Source organism: Oncorhynchus tshawytscha, linkage group LG15, assembly GCF_018296145.1.
Source record: "Oncorhynchus tshawytscha isolate Ot180627B linkage group LG15, Otsh_v2.0, whole genome shotgun sequence".
Lineage (NCBI taxonomy): Eukaryota > Metazoa > Chordata > Actinopteri > Salmoniformes > Salmonidae > Oncorhynchus > Oncorhynchus tshawytscha.
The window spans coordinates 7,129,501-7,149,031 of NC_056443.1; the positions used below are offsets into that span (position 1 = coordinate 7,129,501).

The 19,531-nt window shown below is 45.4% G+C and overlaps 1 protein-coding gene across 5 annotated transcripts in view; it reads right to left on the reverse strand.

Moving 5' to 3' along the window:
- LOC112214302 (signal peptide, CUB and EGF-like domain-containing protein 1) overlaps positions 1-19,531 on the reverse strand; it is a 136,774-nt gene that overhangs the window by 105,831 nt on the left and 11,412 nt on the right. For all 5 annotated transcript variants that reach the window (XM_042298032.1, XM_042298031.1, XM_042298030.1 and 2 more), the window contains exon 3: positions 16,424-16,549. In XM_042298032.1, the coding sequence (XP_042153966.1) occupies positions 16,424-16,549 (126 nt within the window). The remainder of the gene's footprint in view (positions 1-16,423; positions 16,550-19,531) is intronic.

Here is a 19,531-nt window from a genome sequence, read left to right on the forward strand (position 1 = left end):
TCAAGGACAGCTTTTTTCCATATACGTAACATTGCAAAAATCAGAAACTTTCTGTCCAGAAATTATGCAGAAAAATTAACCCATGCTTTCGTCACTTCTAGGTTAGACTACTGCAATGCTCTACTTTCCGGCTACCCGGAAAAGCACTAAATAAACTTCAGTTGGTGCTAAATACGGCTGCTAGAATCCCGACTAGAACCAAAAAATGTTATCATATTACTCCAGTGCTAGCCTCCCTACACTGGCTTCCTGTCAAGGCAAGGGCTGATTTCAAGGTTTTAATGCTAACCTACAAAGCATTACATGGGCTTGTTCCTACTTATCTCTCTGATTTGGTCCTGCCGTACATACCTACACGTACGCTACGGTCACAAGACGCAGGCCTCCTAATTGTCCCTAGAATTTCTAAGCAAACAGCTGGAGGCAGGGCTTTCTCCTATAGAGCTCCATTTTTATGGAATGGTCTGCCTACCCAAGTGAGAGACGCAAACTCGGTCTCAACCTTTAAGTCTTTACTGAAGACTCATCTCTTCAGTAGGTCATATGATTGAGTGTAGTCTGGCCCAGGAGTGTGAAGGTGAACGGAAAGGCTCTGGAGCAACGAACCGCCCTTGCTGTCTCTGCCTGGCCGGTTCCCCTCTTTCCACTGGGATTCTCTGCCTCGAACCCTATTACAGGGGCTGAGTCACTGGCTTACTAGGGCTCTTTAATACCGTCCCTAGGAGGGGTGCATCACTTGAGTGGGTTGAGTCACTGATGTGATCTTCCTGTCTGGGTTGGCGCCCCCCCCTTGGGTTGTGCCGTGGCAGAGATCTTTGTGGGCTATACTCTGTCTTGTCTCAGGATGGTAAGTTGGTGGTTGAAGATATCCCTATAGTGGTGTGGGGGCTGTGCTTTGGCAAAGTGGGTGGGGTTATATCCTTCCTGTTTGGCCCTGTCCGGGGGGGTGTCCTCAGATGGGGCCACAGTGTCTCCTGACCCCTCCTGTTTAAGCCTCCAGTATTTATGCTGCAGTAGTGTATGTGTCGGGGGCCTAGGGTCAGTTTGTTATATCTGCAGTACTTCTCCTGTCCTATCCGGTGTCCTGTGTGAATTTAAGTATGCTCTCTCTAATTCTCTCTTTCTTTCTCTCTCTCGGAGGACCTGAGCCCTAGGACTATGCCTCAGGACAACCTGACATGATGACTCCTTGCTCTCCCCAGTCCACCTGGCCGTGCTGCTGCTCCAGTTTCAACTGTTCTGCCTGTGATTATTATTATTTGACCATGCTGGTCATTTATGAACATTTGAACATCTTGGCCATGTTCTGTTATAATCTCCACCCGGCACAGCCAGAAGAGGACTGGCCACCCATTATAGCCTGGTTCCTCTCTAGGTTTCTTCCTAGGTTTTGGCCTTTCTAGGGAGTTTTTCCTAGCCACCGTGCTTCTACACCTGCATTGCTTGTTGTTTGGGGTTTTAGGCTGGGTTTCTGTACAGCACTTTGAGATATCAGCTGATGTACGAAGGGCTATATAAATACATTTGATTTGATATTTCAAGGCCTACCTTCAAACTCAGTGCCTCTTTGCTTGGCATCATGGGAAAATCAAAAGAAATAAGCCAAGACCTCAGAAGAAAATAGTAGACCTCTACAAGTTTGGTTCATGCTTAGGAGCAATTTCCAAAAGCCTGAAGGTACCACGTTCATCTGTACAAATAATAGTACGCAAGTATAAACACCATGGGACCACGCAACCGTCATACCGCTCAGGAAGGAGACACATTCTGTCTCCTAGAGATGAACAAACTTTGGTGCGATAAGTGCAAATCAATCCCAGAACAACAGCAAAGGATCTTGTGAAGATGCTGGAGGAAACAGATACAAAAGTATCTATATCCACAGTAAAACGAGTCCTACAGTGGGGCAAAAAAGTATTTAGTCAGCCACCAATTGTGCAAGTTCTCCCACTTAAAAAGATGAGAGTTCTGTAATTGTCATCATAGGTACACTTCAACTATGAGAGACAAAATGAGAGAAAAAAAAAACAGAAAATCACATTGTAGGATTTTTTTATTGAATTTATTTGCAAATTATGGTGGAAAATAAGTATTTGGTCAATAACAAAAGTTTATCTCAATACTTTGTTATATACCCTTTGTTGGCAATGACAGAGGTCAAACATTTTCTGTAAGTCTTCACAAGGTTTTCACCCACTGTTGCTGGTATTTTGGCCCATTCCTCCTTGCAGATCTCCTCTAGAGCAGTGATGTTTCGGGGATGTTGTTGGGCAACACAGACTTTCAACTCCCTCCAAAGATTTTCTATGGGGTTGAGATCTGGAGACTGGCTAGGCCACTCCAGGACCTTTAAATGCTTCTTACGAAGCCACTCCTTCATTGTCATGCTGAAAGACCAAGCCACGTTTCATCTTCAATGCCCTTGCTGATGGAAGGAGGTTTTCACTCAAAATCTCACGATACATGGCCCCATTCATTCTTTCCTTTACACAGATCAGTCGTCCTGGTTCCGTTGCAGAAAAACAGCCCCAAAGCATGATGTTTCCACCCCCATGCTTCACAGTAGGTATGGTGTTCTTTGGATGCAACTCAGCATTCTTTGTCCTCCAAACACGACGAGTTGAGTTTTTACCAAGAAGTTATATTTTGGTTTCATCTGACCATATGACATTCTCCCAATCTTCTTCTGGATCAACCAAATGCTCTCTAGCCAACTTCAGACGGGCCTGGACATGTACTGGCTTAAGCAGGGGGACACGTCTGGCACTGCAGGATTTGAGTCCCTGGCGGCGTAGTGTGTTACTGATGGTAGGCTTTGTTACTTTGGTCCCAGCTCTCTGCAGGTCATTCACTAGGTCCCCCCGTGTGGTTCTGGGATTTTTGCTCACTGTTCTTGTTTGAGGTTGTGGACAGGTGTCTTTTATACTGATAACAAGTTCAAACAGGTGCCATTAATACAGGTAACAAGTGGAGGACAGAGGAGCCTCTTAAAGAAGAAGTTACAGGTCTGTGAGAGCCAGAAATCTTGCTTGTTTGTAGGTGACCAAATACCTATTTTCCACCATAATTTGCAAATAAATTCATAAAAAATCCTACAATGTGATTTTCTGGATTTTTTTTCTCATTTTGTCTGTCATAGTTGAAGTGTACCTATGATGAAAATTACAGGCCTCTCTCATATTTTTAAGTAGGAGAACTTGCACAATTGGTGGCTGACTAAATACTTTTTTGCCCCACTGTATATTAAAATAACCTGAAAGGCCACTCAGCAAGTAAGAAGCCACTGCTCCAAAATCGCCATAAAAAAGCCAGACTACGGTTTGCAACTGCACATAAGGACAAAGATCGTACTTTTTGGATAAATGTTCTCTGGTCTGATGAAACAAAAATTTAACTGTTTAGCCATAATGACCATCATTATGTTTGGAGGAAAAAGGGGGAGGCTTGCAAGCTGAAGAACACCATCCCATCCATGAAGCACGGGGGTGGCAGCATCATGTTATGGGGGTGCCTTGCTGCAGGAGGGACTGGTGCACTTCACAAAATAGATGGTATCATGAGGTAGGAAAATTATGTGGATATATTGAAGCAACATCTCAAGACATCAGTCAGGAAGTTAAAGCTTGGTCACAAATGAGTCTTCCAAATGGACAATGACCCCAAGCATACTTCCAAAGTTGTGGCAAATTGCTTAAGGACAACAAAGTCAAGGTATTGGAGTGGCTAGCACTGACCTCAATCCTAGTGGGCAGAACTGAAAAAGTGTGTTCGAGCAAGGAGGCCGACAAACATGACTCAGTTACACCAGCTCTGTCAGGAGGAATGGGCCAAAATTCACCCAACTTATTGTGGGAAGCTTGTGGAAGGCTACCCAAAACTTTTGACCCAAGTTAAACCATTTAAAGGCAATGCTACCAAATACTAATTGAGTGTATGCAAACTTTTGACCCACTGGGAATGTGATGAAAGCTGAAATAAATCATTCTCTCTACTATTATTCTGACATTTCACATTCTTAAAATAAAGTGGTGATCCTAACTGACCTGAGACAGGGAATTTTTACTAGGATTAAATGTCAGGAATTGTGAAAAACTGAGTTTAAATGTACTTGACTAAGGTGTATGTAAACCTCCGACTTCAACTGTAGCTTTGTCTCCCCTTCCCTCCCTCCCTACCCCATCTCTCCCTCGATGGTCTCTCACGGCAGGTAGCCTAGTGGTTAGAGTGTTGGACTGACAAGGTAAAAATCTGTTGTTCTGCCCCTGAACAAGGCAGTTAACCCACTGTTCCTAGGCCGTCATTGTAAATAAGAATGTGTTCTTACCTGACTTGCCCAGTTACAAAAAGGTAACATCCTCTGACCTCTATTGCTGTATTCACCTGCCAATGTATCTGAGTGTCTCAAAAGGCTGTACAGTCTCAGGAGAGCAGAGGGCCTTCTAAAACATGGAACAAAACCAGCGGTGCCAGTGTTTCAACTGCTCAATGGCTTCAGCCAGACCCCTTCAACTCCTCCAGCCCAGCTACAGTCCCACGTCCTCTGGTCCCAGCTGATTAGGAGAGAAGGACCAGCGGGACTGATGGGAAAATGACAAATAAAGAGGGAGTCTGTTTCATCGAACGTGATAGATTCATACGTGAGGGAGGACCTAAAATGGCTGACTTAGGATAACACACCGTGTTAAGCTGAGCAGCTCTCTCAAGCCTGGACTGTAGAGAGACATGTCACAGCGAGGCTGCAGGGTGAAACAGCATCTGTTCAGAGCTCTACCAAGCAGATGCCCTCTGCAGCATCCGCCAACACAATCCACCATCTAATATACATTTCTCTACACAAAATACCCCATGACACACCTCACTACTCTCCTACTCCCAGTCCCATTCACTTCGCACTAAGCCATACAGGCAAACCTCACCACTGTCCTGAGCCAAAATACACAGCCTTCTCGAGTAAAGGCCTGCACTACAATCTGGAGCTGATCTCTTAGAAGACCCCGATTGAAGTTGAAAGTGCTTTCTCATCTCCATTTAGACAGTGGGGTAAAGTACTTAAGTAAAAATACTTCCAAGCACTTGGGTGGTTTTTTGAGGTATCTGTACTTTACAAATTATATTTTTGACAACTTTTACTTTTACTTCACTACATTACTAAAGAAAACAATGTATTTTTTACTCCATACAGTTTCCCTGACACCCAAAAGTACTTGTTACAATTCGAATGCTTAGCAGGACAGGAAAATGGTCCAATTCACACATTTATCAAAAGAACATCCCTGGTCATCCCGACTGTCTCTGATCAGGCGGACTCACTGAAAACAATTGCTTTGTTTGTAAATTATGTCTGAGTGTTGGCTATCAGTAAATTTAAAAAACAAGAAAATAGTGCCGTCTGGTTTGTGAAGGAATGTGAAATGATTTATACTTGTATATTTTAGCAATTACATTTACTTTTGATACTTAAGTAAATTTAAAACCAAATGCTTTTTGACTTATATTCAAGTAGTATTTTACTGGGGGACTTTCACTTTTACTTGAGTCATTTTCTATTAAGGTATCTTTACTTTTATTCAAGTATGACAATTGGGTACTTTTTCCACCACTGCCTATAGACAAAACTAAACAGATGACATCAATATGACAGAGGCTTTTACTTTAGATTAATACAATGAGATACAGAGAAGAGAGAGATCAGAGACAGAGGGAGAGAGTGTGTGTGAGAGAGAGACAGAGACAGAGGGAGAGAGTGTGTGTGAGAGAGAGACAGAGACAGAGGGAGAGAGTGTGTGTGAGAGAGAGAGGGAGAGGGAGAGTGTGTGTGTGAGAGAGAGACAGAGGAGAGGGGAGAGAGTGTGTGTGAGAGAGAGACAGAGGGAGAGACAGAGGGGAGAGTGTGTGAGAGAGAGAGACAGAGACAGAGGGAGAGTGTGTGTGTGAGAGAGAGACAGAGGGAGAGACAGAGAGGGAGAGTGTGTGAGAGAGAGAGATAGAGGGAGAGGGAGAGAGTGTGTGTGTGTGAGAGAGAGACAGAGGGAGAGACAGAGGGAGAGAGTGTGTGAGAGAGAGAGAGAGAGAGAGGGAGAGAGTGTGTGAGAGAGAGACAGAGACAGAGACAGAGGGAGAGAGTGTGTGAGATGAGGGAGGAGAGAGAGAGAGAGAGACAGAGACAGAGACAGAGGGAGAGAGTGTGTGTGTGAGAGAGACAGAGACAGAGGGAGAGAGAGAGAGACAGAGACAGAGACAGAGGGAGAGTGTGTGTGAGAGAGAGAGACAGAGACAGAGACAGAGGGAGAGAGTGTGTGTGAGAGAGAGACAGAGACAGAGGGAGAGAGTGTGTGTGAGAGAGAGAGAGAGAGAGAGGGAGAGAGTGTGTGTGTGAGAGAGAGAGAGAGAGACAGAGGGAGAGTGTGTGTGTGTGTGAGAGACAGAGACAGAGGGAGAGAGTGTGTGTGTGAGAGAGAGAGAGAGAGAGAGAGAGAGAGAGAGACAGAGACAGAGGGAGAGAGTGTGTGTGTGAGAGAGAGAGAGAGAGAGAGAGAGAGGGCTGTTGAACTGTCATCTCCACATTTAATTGATCTTTGCCAACATTTAAACATAAACACTGGCAAGGCACTCTGCAAGTTTAAACTAGAGTGCCTTTGTTTTGCTTGTGTAAACTTTTATTTGGACGCGATGAGGATGTGCTTGACACAAAGGGAGAGAAGGCCGATGGGGAAAGGAGAGGAGGGAAGGGTAGAAGAAGGGAGGTGACCAGGGTTGGAAATTAACACCCGCCACCTGTCAAATGTGGATAGATTTTGTCATTGTTGGGTAAGAGTGTATATTTCACCAGTGGGATTTTTAAAAAAATCCAAAACCCACATGTAGAAGTTGGTCGAAATGACAAGAATGGCTACTAAAGTGTGACTTTGTCCTTGTGTTTCTTGTTTTGTTCACATGCTAGGTTGTTTTCCAATGTTAGTTTGAGTTTGCTGCAATTGTCTGCTGCTAGGTCACAGTCTGAGACTTTTTTCATCACAGACAAGCCAGTGCCCAAGTTACCACGGTAACGGCTTGTCCCTTAAAGGGCCAACTGAACTATGTCTGTCTCGCAGGTCCCAAAAATGTTATGAAATAAAGCAATTTACCCCATGACTTCTTACTAGTAATACATTAGAAACACGCTCATCCATTTTTTTTGTGTGATTTAACTTGTCTAATTATGGAGAATAAAAATATTTGGGCAGGTAAAAAAATCTCACTGGCTGCTAGATTTTTTTATCTACCTACCACATCGGCTAGAGGACCAAAATATTAACTTCCCATCCTGGAGGTAACGAGAGGAGTAAGAAAGATAAAGGGCGGAGAGGTAGACAGGAGAGGAGGGAAGATGTGGGAGAAGAGAAAGAGTGAAAAGGAGAAATAAATCAAACCATAGACTTTGAGTGGAGATGACCCTTCCCTGGGCCTCCATGTTTCACCCAGTCTCTCTCTAAAGAGGTATTAGCAATAGTCTGTTGGCTAACCCTTACTCTATTCCTCCTCTTCTCCTCCCTCTCTCCACGTCTCCCCCCTTTCCTTCCCCCAATCTGTCCGTGCTGTCGTGTCAGAGTTTCAACATTCTATGCGTCTGCAGTCAGGGTCTGTCCCGCTGTGAAGCCAAGGCACTCTTGAGCTAAGTCCGTGCGTAACACTGAAAAGGACGCGTCAGGAAGAAAATAAACTTGTCTGAGCCCTACAGACGTCCATAGCAAGGCACCAAATGATCAACATACAGTGGGGCAAAAAAGTATTTAGTCAGCCACCAATTGTGCAAGTTCCCCCACTTAAAAAGATGAGAGAGGCCTGTAATTTCCTTCATAGGTACACTTCAACTATCACAGACAAAATTAGAAAAAAAATATCCAGAAAATCACATTGTAGGATTTTTAATGAATTTATTTGCAAATTATGGTGGAAAATAAGTATTTGGTCAATAACAAAAGTTTATCTCAATACTTTGTCATATACCCTTTGTTGGCAATGACAGAGGTCAAACGTTTTCTGTAAGGCTTCACAAGGTTTTCACACATTGTTGCTGGTATTTTGGCCCATACCTCCATGCAGATCTCCTCTAGAGCAGTGATGTTTTGGGGTTGTTGCTGGGCAACACAGACTTTCAACTCCCCTCCAAAGATTTTCTATGGGGTTGAGATCTGGAGACTGGCTAGGCCACTCCAGGACCTTGAAATGCTTCTTACGAAGCCACTCCTTCGTTGCCCGGGCGGTGTGTTTGGGATCATTGTCATGCTGAAAGACCCAGCCACGTTTAATCTTCAATGGCCTTGCTGATGGAAGGAGGTTTTCACTCAAAATCTCACGATACATGGCCCCATTCATTCTTTCCTTTACACAGATCAGTCGTCCTGGTCCCTTTGCAGAAAAACAGCCCCAAATCATGATGTTTCCACCCCCATGCTTCACAGTAGGTATGGTGTTCTTTGGATGCAACTCAGCATTCTTTGTCCTCCAAACAAAGAAGTTTTTTAGTTTTTACCCAAAAGTTATATTTTGGTTTCATCTGACCATATGACACTCTCCCAATCTTATTCTGGATCATCCAAATGCTCTCTAGCAAACTTCAGACGGGCCTGGACATGTACTGGCTTAAGCAGGGGGACACGTCTGGCACTGCAGGATTTGAGTCCCTGGCGGCGTAGTGTGTTACTGATGGTAGGCTTTGTTACTTTGGTCCCAGCTCTCTGCAGGTCATTCACTAGCTCCCCCCGTGTGGTTCTGGGATTTTTGCTCACCGTTCTTGTGATCATTTTGACCCCACGGGGTGAGATCTTGCGTGGAGCCCCAGATCGAGGGAGATTATCAGTGGTCTTGTATCAGTGGTCTTCCATTTCCTAATAATTGCTCCCACAGTTGATTTCTTCAAACCAAGCTGCTTACCTATTGCAGATTCAGTCTTCCCAGCCTGGTGCAGGTCTACAATTTTGTTTCTGGTGTCCTTTGACAGCTCTTTGGTCTTGGCCATAGTGGAGTTTGGAGTGTGACTGTTTGAGGTTGTTGACAGGTGTCTTTTATACTGATAACAAGTTCAAACAGGTGCCATTAATACAGGTAACGAGTGGAGGACAGAGGAGCCTCTTAAAGAAGAAGTTACATGTCTGTGAGAGCCAGAAATCTTGCTTCTTTGTAGGTGACCAAATACTTATTTTCCATCATAATTTGCAAATAAATTCATTAAAAATCGTACAATGTGATTTTGTGGATTTTGTTTTCTCATTTTGTCTGTCATAGTTGAAGTGTACCTATGATGAAAATTACAGGCCTCTCTCATCTTTTTAAGTGGGAGAACTTGCACAATTGGTGGCTGACTAAATACTTTTTTGCCCCACTGTATTGGTCCCAGCTGTGTCCACGGCCAAAACAAAAATAAATACAAGTCTAAATCAAAAAGGTTGAAGAGGAACTGAACAGGACTGACCTTTAATCAGAGTGCAATGCAATTATGCAATCTTAAATCTTAGTGCCCTAAACTTGTTGACACAACATACATGGGACCATACTTCCTACACACGTTCGGTTAAGACAGACTGTTCCTTCTCTCTCTCTCTTCCCCTCTCTCTCTCTCTTCCCCTCTCTCTCTCTCTCTCTTCCCCTCTCTCTCTCTCTCTCTTCCCCTCTCTCTCTCTCTCTTCCCCTCTCCCTCTCTATCTCTCTCTCTCTACACATTCTTCTTCCCCCCTGTTTCCCCCCTCTTGTCCCTTAATTTCAAAGCAGCAAGTCTTGAGGTTTCTGGTCATCTATCATTCCGTCAGTCTACTAGAAGTAGTTGGTGTGGAGAAAAACAACAGGTGGTATTTCCTGGGGTTAACGGCCTTCAGAGTAGTGGAACAGCAGTACACCCTAACAATGAAGAATCCCACCAGTGATCCCTGATCCCCAGTCCAACCCCCTGACCCAGACCACTGGACCTGGTTGTACAGCAGCCTCACTGACGAGTGGCCAGGCTGTGGACACGGCATCACACACCTTAAAGTACCTGCAGCACGGAGATATAGGGACTGGGAAGTAACAAGGCTGTGTTAACAATCAAAACTGTTTCCAATACCATTTCTGTCTATGATTATAGCCCCCAAGATATAACAAATCACATCAAATTGGCTTCAATTGAGTATCTTGGTTCAGCCGCCTTATAACAGTCAATAAAGGGGCCTTTGCAACCCGTCTGTCCTGACATCTTGTTTACAGCAGCGATGAATGAGTCAGAACACAGGGGGAAGCGTTGTTGGAGCTCTGTCCTGACATCTTGTTTACAGTAGCTATGAATGAGTCAGAACACAGGAGGAAGCGTTGTTGGAGCTCTGTCCTGACATCTTGTTTACAGCAGCGATGAATGAGTCAGAACACAGGAGGAAGCGTTGTTGGAGCTCTGTCCTGACATCTTGTTTACAGCAGCGATGAATGAGTCAGAACACAGGAGGAAGCGTTGTTGGAGCTCTGTCCTGACATCTTGTTTACAGCAGCGATGAATGAGTCAGAACACAGGAGGAAGCGTTGGTGGAGCTCTGTCCTGACATCTTGTTTACAGCAGCGATGAATGAGTCAGAACACAGGAGGAAGTGTTGTTGGAGCTCTGTCCTGACATCTTGTTTACAGTAGCGATGAATGAGTCAGAACACAGGAGGAAGCGTTGTTGGAGCTCTGTCCTGACATCTTGTTTACAGTAGCAATGAATGGGTCAGAACACAGGAGGAAGCGTTGTTGGAGCTCTGTCCCGACATCTTGTTTACAGCAGCGATGAATGAGTCAGAACACAGGAGGAAGCGTTGTTGGAGCTCTGTCCTGACATCTTGTTTACAGTAGCGATGAATGAGTCAGAACACAGGAGGAAGCGTTGTTGGAGCTCTGTCCTGACATCTTGTTTACAGCAGCGATGAATGAGTCAGAACACAGGAGGAAGCGTTGTTGGAGCTCTGTCCTGACATCTTGTTTACAGTAGCGATGAATGAGTCAGAACACAGGAGGAAGCGTTGTTGGAGCTCTGTCCTGACATCTTGTTTACAGCAGCGATGAATGAGTCAGAACACAGGAGGAAGCGTTGTTGGAGCTCTGTCCTGACATCTTGTGTCTTAATAGGGCGTTGGGCCGCCACGAGCCAGAACTGCTTCAATGCACCTTGTCATAGATTCTACAAGTGTCTGGAACTCTTTTGGAGAGATTCAGCGCCATTCTTCCTCACGAAATTCTATCATTTGGTGTTTCGTTGACGGCGGTGAAAACGCTGTCTCAGGCGCTGCTCCATAAATCCAGTGTTCAATTGGGTTGAGATCTGGTGACTGAGACGGCCGCGGCGTGTCGTTTTCATGCTCATCAAACCACTAAGTGGCCACTCTCAGGTAGCCAAAATAATGGCCTGCCCAGCATGTTTAAATGACCCTAATTAAGCATGATGGGATGTTAATTAACTCAGAAACCGCACCTGTGTGGAAGCAGCTGCTTCCAATATACTTTGTATCCCTCGTTTACTCAAGCGTTTCCATTATTTTGGCAGTCACCTGTATCTCAGAGAGTTGGTGATGAGGGGTAAACACGAAAGGTGGTGATGTTAAAATATCCATGAGTCAATACGCAGGAACTCAACGCTCATTACTCAAACAGTTTACACTGTATATCTTCACGCCTCAAATATAAATCACCAGACCCCAAATAGTACCTCCCTGAGCCTCTCTACCTCTACCAGTGATCACACCTCAAATAAACATCCTGGACTCCACTACAGCACCTCTACCACACCGCCACCCCTCAGCCTATGAAATACAGCCAAATGGTAAAACCCTATGATATAACCACACACATATAATTACCTTAAACCCTGATACGGGGTGGCAGGTAGCCTAGTGGTTAGAGCATTGTGCCGGTAATCGAAAGGTTGTAACTCTTCAGACTACCCTGAGTATCAATCCGTACCTCTACCCAACTGAAATACAGTTGTGAGCACACAAATGACAGCAGTACAGGTTTCTGTGGCAAACTATCACTGCTAGAGAGCAAGATTTTTAGTGGCCACAACTGTACCCTCAAAATCGCCACACACAGAGCCCACCCCAATGACCCCGTCCACGTTTCTCCCTCCAACCTGACTGTGCCAGATCCATCCATCAGATATCTTGGTGGCGATGATGCTCTGATCTGCTCCTCTAATACTCCTGTGACATTTGTTACCGAGCTGCTGTCTGCCTCATACCACGTCATGGCAACACATGGCAACGCAGGCAGAGCGGGGGGGTGCTGGACTGGCTGGGAAGCTGTGAGCCTATGACAAAGCCAGGTCATGACCTCCGATGAGGGTGAAGTTTTCACGAAATAACATTTTTAAGGAGACAGCGACCTTAGCTCCAGTCATTGTGTGTCAAACCAGGCAGGCCTCAGCATAAAAACAAGTTAACAGATGATCTCAGAGAAAAAGTAAGACAGGAGGCAGAGCGCTGAAGAGCTGCTGATAGAATCTTCCTGAATGAATGCACTTCACTAAAAGACTTGGGATTGGGCAACCAGTTGTGGAGAAGTGATGCCATTCCCTGAGCCACACCTAATGGCTCCCACTGATGTTGAGTGATTCGCCACCTCGGTGCTCTGTCAAGGAGAACTATACTGACCGCTGACAGAATGAGAGACAGAAAGAAAAGAGAAAGAGAAAGCAATGACAGATGGAGGGGAAAATTGAGAGATGAAAAGGATAGAAGAGGTGAAGAAGAGAGGACGAAGACAGACAGACAGACAGACAGGGAAGAAAAGAATGGTTGGATAGAGAGAGAGAGAAAGCGAGGAAGCTCCTGGAAGCAGCGGAGGACTCTGAGCGGTGTGCGCTGGCCCTTGGCGGTCCTGACTCTGTTCTCATCCCCATCATCATTCTGTGTTGTATTTGAGACATTCCGCAATAAAGATGTCAAATAGAGAGCAAGTCCATCGCCTCAGGGGGAATGGCTTGGACAGCCTCCAATTCACATCCACCGCCAAGATAACCAAGAGAATACAGAGGGAGAGGAGGAGGAGGTGGAGGGAGAGAGAGAGAGAGAGAGAGAGAGAGAGAGAGAGAGAGAGCGAAAGAGAGAGAGCGAAAGAGAGAGAGCGAAAGAGAGAGAGCGAAAGAGAGCGAAAGAGAGAGAGAGAAAGAGAGATAGAGCGAAAGAGAGAAAGAGCGAAAGAGAGAGAGCGAAAGAGAGAGAGAGCGAAAGAGAGAGAGCAAAAGAGAGAGAGAACAAGAGAGAGAGAGAGTGAAAGAGAGAGAGCGAAAGAGAGAGAACGAAAGAGAGAGAGAGCGAAAGAGAGAGAGAGCAAAAGAGAGAGAACGAAAGAGAGAGAGAGCGAAAGAGAGAGAACGAAAGAGAGAGAGAGCGAAAGAGAGAGATAAAGAGAGAGAGAATTAGGTATGGAACCAAGATCAGAAATTAATATGAAATAAAAGCTACAAAATCACTTGTCATTGTACTTTTCATTATTTAAATGACTGATCATGATTAAGTTGCATCATAAATGTTTGATAGTGATCAAGTGTCGTCATAACCCACTGGGCACAGATGTCAATTCAACGTCTATTCCACGTCGGTTCAATGTTCATTTTGTTGAAATGACCTGGAAAAGACATTGATTCAACCCGTGTGTGCCTGGTGGGAAATGTCTGATTATAAGTGTTTGATTTCTCTCTTGACTGTTTTCCGATCCCTCCCTTTGAACTCTCCATCCACAGCTAATTAGTGTCTGTTTATTAAAGCTACGTCTTATCAGCATAGTCTGGTTAATGACTTTTTAACAGACATGTGGCCAATTTCCTCCACTCAGCTGTGGAGTGGCAGTGTGACGACTAGAGAAACCTCTATAACCACTCTGACACAAAGACCTGGGTTCAAATAGCACATTATTTAACTTCAAATACATTCGTTGGGCTTGATTGATCTTGCCCGGCGCAATGGAATCCATAGAATAGTCGCCAAGGTGCAAACCTTATCCATCTGGCACTCCAGGCAGACAAGAACAAACGCTGAAAGTATTTCAAAGATTTTGAATAGTAGTTGAACCCAGGTCTGCTGACACATAGCCGGCATGTGGCCCATTGATTCCTTCCAAGTGGCCACAGACACATGCAGTAAATCTCTCTCCCTCGTGTTAATTTTCTTTAGTTCACCACAACACACACAATCCAACGAGTCCTCTGCCACCAGCCACCGACAACACAACAGCTGCAGGCACTTAAAACACATACCCAGTCAGACAGACAGGCACACCCAAATTAGAAAAAACAACACCAAAACATTAGCTAGCTATCAAACAGGTTTCACGCAACTCCCACCGTGTCTCAATCCCGCCTCGCTAAACATAAAAAACGGGCAGATTTCAAGCATTGAATTTCATCCTTGAACCTAAATAAGAGGGGAGCTTAAGTTGTTCATTTTCCCTCTGACATTTTTCCTTCCTTTGTCCATTTGCAACCGGTAACATAAACATTTGACATGCCAAGTTGAATTCTGGGAAGTCAATAGAATAACAACAGGGGTAACATTAAAGTGACATGTTTAAGAGTTCGGAATAATTACAATCCCATTGCTGTGGAGACTCCAGTGTTGTCCTGGTCCTAACAGAAGGTGGGTTAGGGTTAGGGGGAATGGGAGTGCCCTTCTCTGGTGACCTCTGTCCTCTCTGACTTGCTGCTGAAAACGAGGTAGTTTATGTTTATGGCGTTGGGTGAGGGGGGGGGTTGCAGGGGAACTTGGGGCGGGAACAGAAAAGCTCATCATCACTGAAGATTCATCAGCATCTGGGCGAACTGAAAGAGGACAGAGGTCTGTTTGTGTCCAAGATGAGAGTCAGTGAGGCCAAACTCAGACTAGACCAGAGAGGACCATGTACAAATACATCCCATCCATGTGTATGTTCAGTAGGCCCTACACATTGCCTGAGGTTGTCCAATAAGAACACACATTCTACAGGTCGCTATCAATAAAACGTCACAATTATGTGCAGAGCGTTCGATTTAGCTGCTGGGGGGGGGCAAGGAGACCCCCAGCTCAGCTAAAACCGTTGACAACTACGTGCCGATCATGTATTTTCAGATACGTGAGGGCGGCCGTAGCATACCCATTTGGCATGTAGCTAGCTAGCTAGCAAACGTGTCATTTAGTTTGCTTCATCAGAGATTAGGCTTTTGGAAAGAAACTTAACATCGGCAAGGCCTCGCCCTGGTCAAGCTGTCAGACTGACTACTGTTGTCACCTCTTAGACGACGAGCAAATATAGCCATCTAGTTTGTCCCCTGAAGGTTAGCTCTTTAACAGGCCATGTTGATGTGATCTGTTATTAGCTAGTTAGCCAATTTGACTTGGTCCATCAATCAATGTAGCCTATGGTGTCTGTCAGCAGCAATCATGTACCACGATGTTTATGCCAACTGTACAACGTTTCTACCGGTTGCTTGCAAAGTAAACATTCTCAGCTCACAGTACAACGGCAAATGCGCCGTTCTGCTTCTTGACATGTAGAAGCCCACAAAGGATGGGAAATGAACCTAAACCACTCATACCCGGCAGGTATGGTTCACTTTCATGTGATGTCCAATATCGAGAGATATCATGAGGCCAACCTCACGTATCTGAAAATACATGATCAATTGATGTTTACCGATCATGAAAAGCGCGCAGTTCCTTGCTGTATAACTAATGTGCTAAATGTGCGCAATTGTTCTGCATGGAATAATCAGAAACGTGAGACTCACACTGTAACGACATCGTCCTGAAACGTCCCCAGGAGAATCTAACTCAGACATTCCTGACTACACCTAATGGCATGTTCCTCTCCCCCCTCCTCCTCCCTCCCTCCCTGGCTTCCCAGAATCAGACATAATGCCTACAAATGCCAAAACATGTCCCACCAAATATGTTTGGGTTGCGGGCAAGGGCATCCAAACTACAGATTTTGATTTTGCTTGCGTCAATCAGCGGGGCGGGGAGTGAAAAGACGAAATGTGTCTAAGCACATCCAAGCAGAACCGGCATGTTGCAGGAGGAGCAGAAACACATTTGTCTGCCTGACACTAAGTCAATAAGAGAAGGCCGAGACTAAATGAACTGGATCTGTCCACTAGTGCACATTGCAGATGCCCCAGACAGATATCGGTTGGAGATATCTAGCTGAGGAAGAGAAGAACTCTTCAACCCTGAGCGCCCTCCCAAAACGAAACCCAAAGACTGAAATGAGGATAAAATGTCCTCCAAAACGATGACAGAGACACTCTCTGGAGAACGAAGGGAGCTGAGAGCCAGACAGACAAACACACACACACACACACACACACACAGGGAAAGATCCAGAAGATAGCACAGTCTCATACAAACATAAATGACAGACTTGGATAGGTTGCACTTTGAGTTTAAAAGGGGGTTAGGAGGACTTGCACACTCACCCAGACAGTTGTGTCCGTCGTGGGCCAACATGAATCCGTCGTAGCAGGTGCACCTGTAGTTGCCCGGGATGTTGATACACTCGTGGACACAGCCTCCGTTGTACTCATTCTCACACTCGTCCATGTCTGAAACGGAGAGTCATAGAAGACCAATGAGAAGGGTGGAGAGGAATTACTGTCGCTACTGAACAAATAGATGGAAAGAGAGGAAGGTGGAAAGGTAGAATGGATGGTAGGGGATTGGGGGACAGAGATGAACAGTATGGAGCGTCATTGAGATGGGTGTTGGGGTACAAAAGGAGGGGCATATGGAGAGTGTAGAGGTCAGAGGTCAGGGTACAGGGTTGGAGATAAAAGGCAGTTCACCGGTACAGCTTATGGTGACTGCATACATACTAGGGGTAAGACTGGGGTGTTTGGGGGTACAAGAGTCCATAGGGGCATACGGAGAGTGTCTCGCCATGTTTATTCGTTGACTATGTTCCCCCTTCATGCTGAGCCAGCGGAGGAGTCTTTCACAGGAGCCACTCACAAGTGGTTGCCATGCGGACTGAGCCACTAAAACAAACAGTCCCCCCTCCGTGTGAACGCCAGGGGAGGCAAGCAGACCGATGGCCAGACCCCAACCCCAAATCCTCTCCTTCTCTCCGTCTATCGTCCTCCTCCACTCCAGATGGGCCCGAGCAGGTATCTGGTTAGTGTTCAACTCCTGTATTACTCCCTCTGTCTCTGTCTCACTCGCCAACCTGGCCAAGACACCGACCCCCACTCCCTCAGTCTGTCTATCTTTCTGTCTGTGCATCCCTTTCACCTTTTCTCTTGTTTCTTTGCTCGCTCCTTCTCCCCCTCTCTAAAGTACCTTTCTCGCACTATTCTATCTCACTTCTTTCTCTGTTCTTTCTTCCCACTCTCTTTCTCTCTCTCCCTCTATTTGTTTCCTATCCCCTCTACCTATTCTGTCTGTCTCAGACACTGGCACACAACATTAGTAGCCTGTCTGTGTCCCACACACACACACGCACACACACACACACACACACACACACACACACACACACACACACACACACACACACACACACACACACACACACACACACACACACACACACACACACACACACACACACACACACACACACACTGTCCTGTCTCTGCCAACCGCAAGGTGGGCTATGTTAGTTCTGGTTCTGTCAGCCACAAACAGCTTTTAGCACTAGTCTCTCTAGTCTCTCTCCGCCTCCTACATCCCGTGGACTGGACAGAACCCAGTCCTGGGGCCCGCGTCCCAAATAGCACCCTTTTCTCTTTAGGGCTCTGGTCAAAAGTAGTGCACTGTATAGGGAATAGGGTGCCATTCGGGACACAGCCCTGGACACTGCACAGCACACCACCGGTACAACGCCAACACACTGAAATATTCCACTGTCGGTCGGCTCACGCAGACCTCTCACCCTCTAGACAGCTCATTGTCATCAGGATAGAACACACAGTGTCTTGGTTAAAAGCTATTTTGATGTTCCTGTATATCTACAATAGAAGCTTAGCCTAATCTACTTTTAAGTTGAAAAACGGGTCTACAATATAGAATAGACACCGCCAACACATCTTGGTCGAAATGCTTGAAATAGAGAAGAAATCTGATCTAAAAGTGTTTTTCCTGAGGCATTCCAGTCAGTTAAAACCAATCAAGATAAAAGTTAAATAAATAACTGGGACAGACATTCTTTCCTTTAGAGATGCTCTGGCACCTGCCATGTTTACAGAGCAGGCAATTACACCGGCCTAACATGCATTCTAATCCACTGTTTGTTTTCGACTCTCTTTCCCACACGAACAAAGGAACGGTATGGCCTTTCTGCACTTTAAAGACAGAGACTGGGCCCTGGCTGGTGTACACAAACTGGTCCCGGTCATCAGTGGCTCATCCCAGAGGCATATGAAACCAATTAGGGAGCGCTGAAATGAGAGGGCTGCTGGGTAATGACTGTTTTTGTCGGAGTGTTTGGACGAACGCCTCTCCCTGCACCAGCAGACGTGATGCCAAGGCACCCCTTTACATGCTCTGCATAGCACCCTGAGACCCTCCAATGGAAAGCAGAGGTGTGGAAATATAGGGGAATCAGAGGAACATCAGTCTTTGTACTAGAGAGAAGACATGGAGGAGGATGTATAGACAGGAGAAATAGCAGGTAGATCAGTTAATTCAGAAAGTATTACCTTACAGCCTTATTCTGAAATTGATTAAATCATTTTATTCACTCATCAATCTACACACAATATCCCAAAATGCTAAAACAAAACCAGGATTTTAGATAAATTAATTCAATCATTCAAATAAGTTAAATTCCGGGCTCTGGCTGGGCCACTCAAGGACATTCAGAGACTTCTCCCAAAGCCACTTCTGTGTTGTCTTGGCTGTGTGCTTAGGGTTGTTGTCCTGCTGGAAGGAGAACCGTCGCCCCAGTATGAGGTTCTGAGGACTCTGGAGCAGGTTTTCATCAAAGATCTCTCTGTACTTTGCACCGTTCATCTTTCCCTCGATCCTGACTAGTCTCCCAGTCCCCTGTCATGACGTTGGCCTGGGGGTAGGTTTATGACAGTCATAAATACCTCTTCCCCCCTTTTTCCTCTCTCTCTACCCCACTGATGTTACATTTGCAAACCCCTTGGTTAACATAGAGATTCTGGGAACATCAGAAGGTGAGGGGAAATTAACTATATTCTGGTAATCCGACCAATTTAACATATGCAGTGGTACTTAATGAGTATGATGTCAGTTTGGTTGTCATCTGAGACATTCTCATCAATGATAAGATGACATAAACTCTACAGTGGAAAGTCTACACATCAGAGGTATCGGATTCACATGCAATTGTTGTTCAATTTAAATGCTTGAATATGAAATTATTCGTGATGGGATGAAATGTGATTTTAGCTTCTAAAATGTGAGAATTGGGTTTTCATGAGTGAATTAGGCCCGACTCAGTGGCCCGCCCACGTGAAGAGACATAGGTTGTAAACTATGAAACACACCCCTTTTCTCCCTTCCTATATAAAGCCTTGGCGACAATATAACCTCCTGTTCCGAGGATGTGAGGACGACGG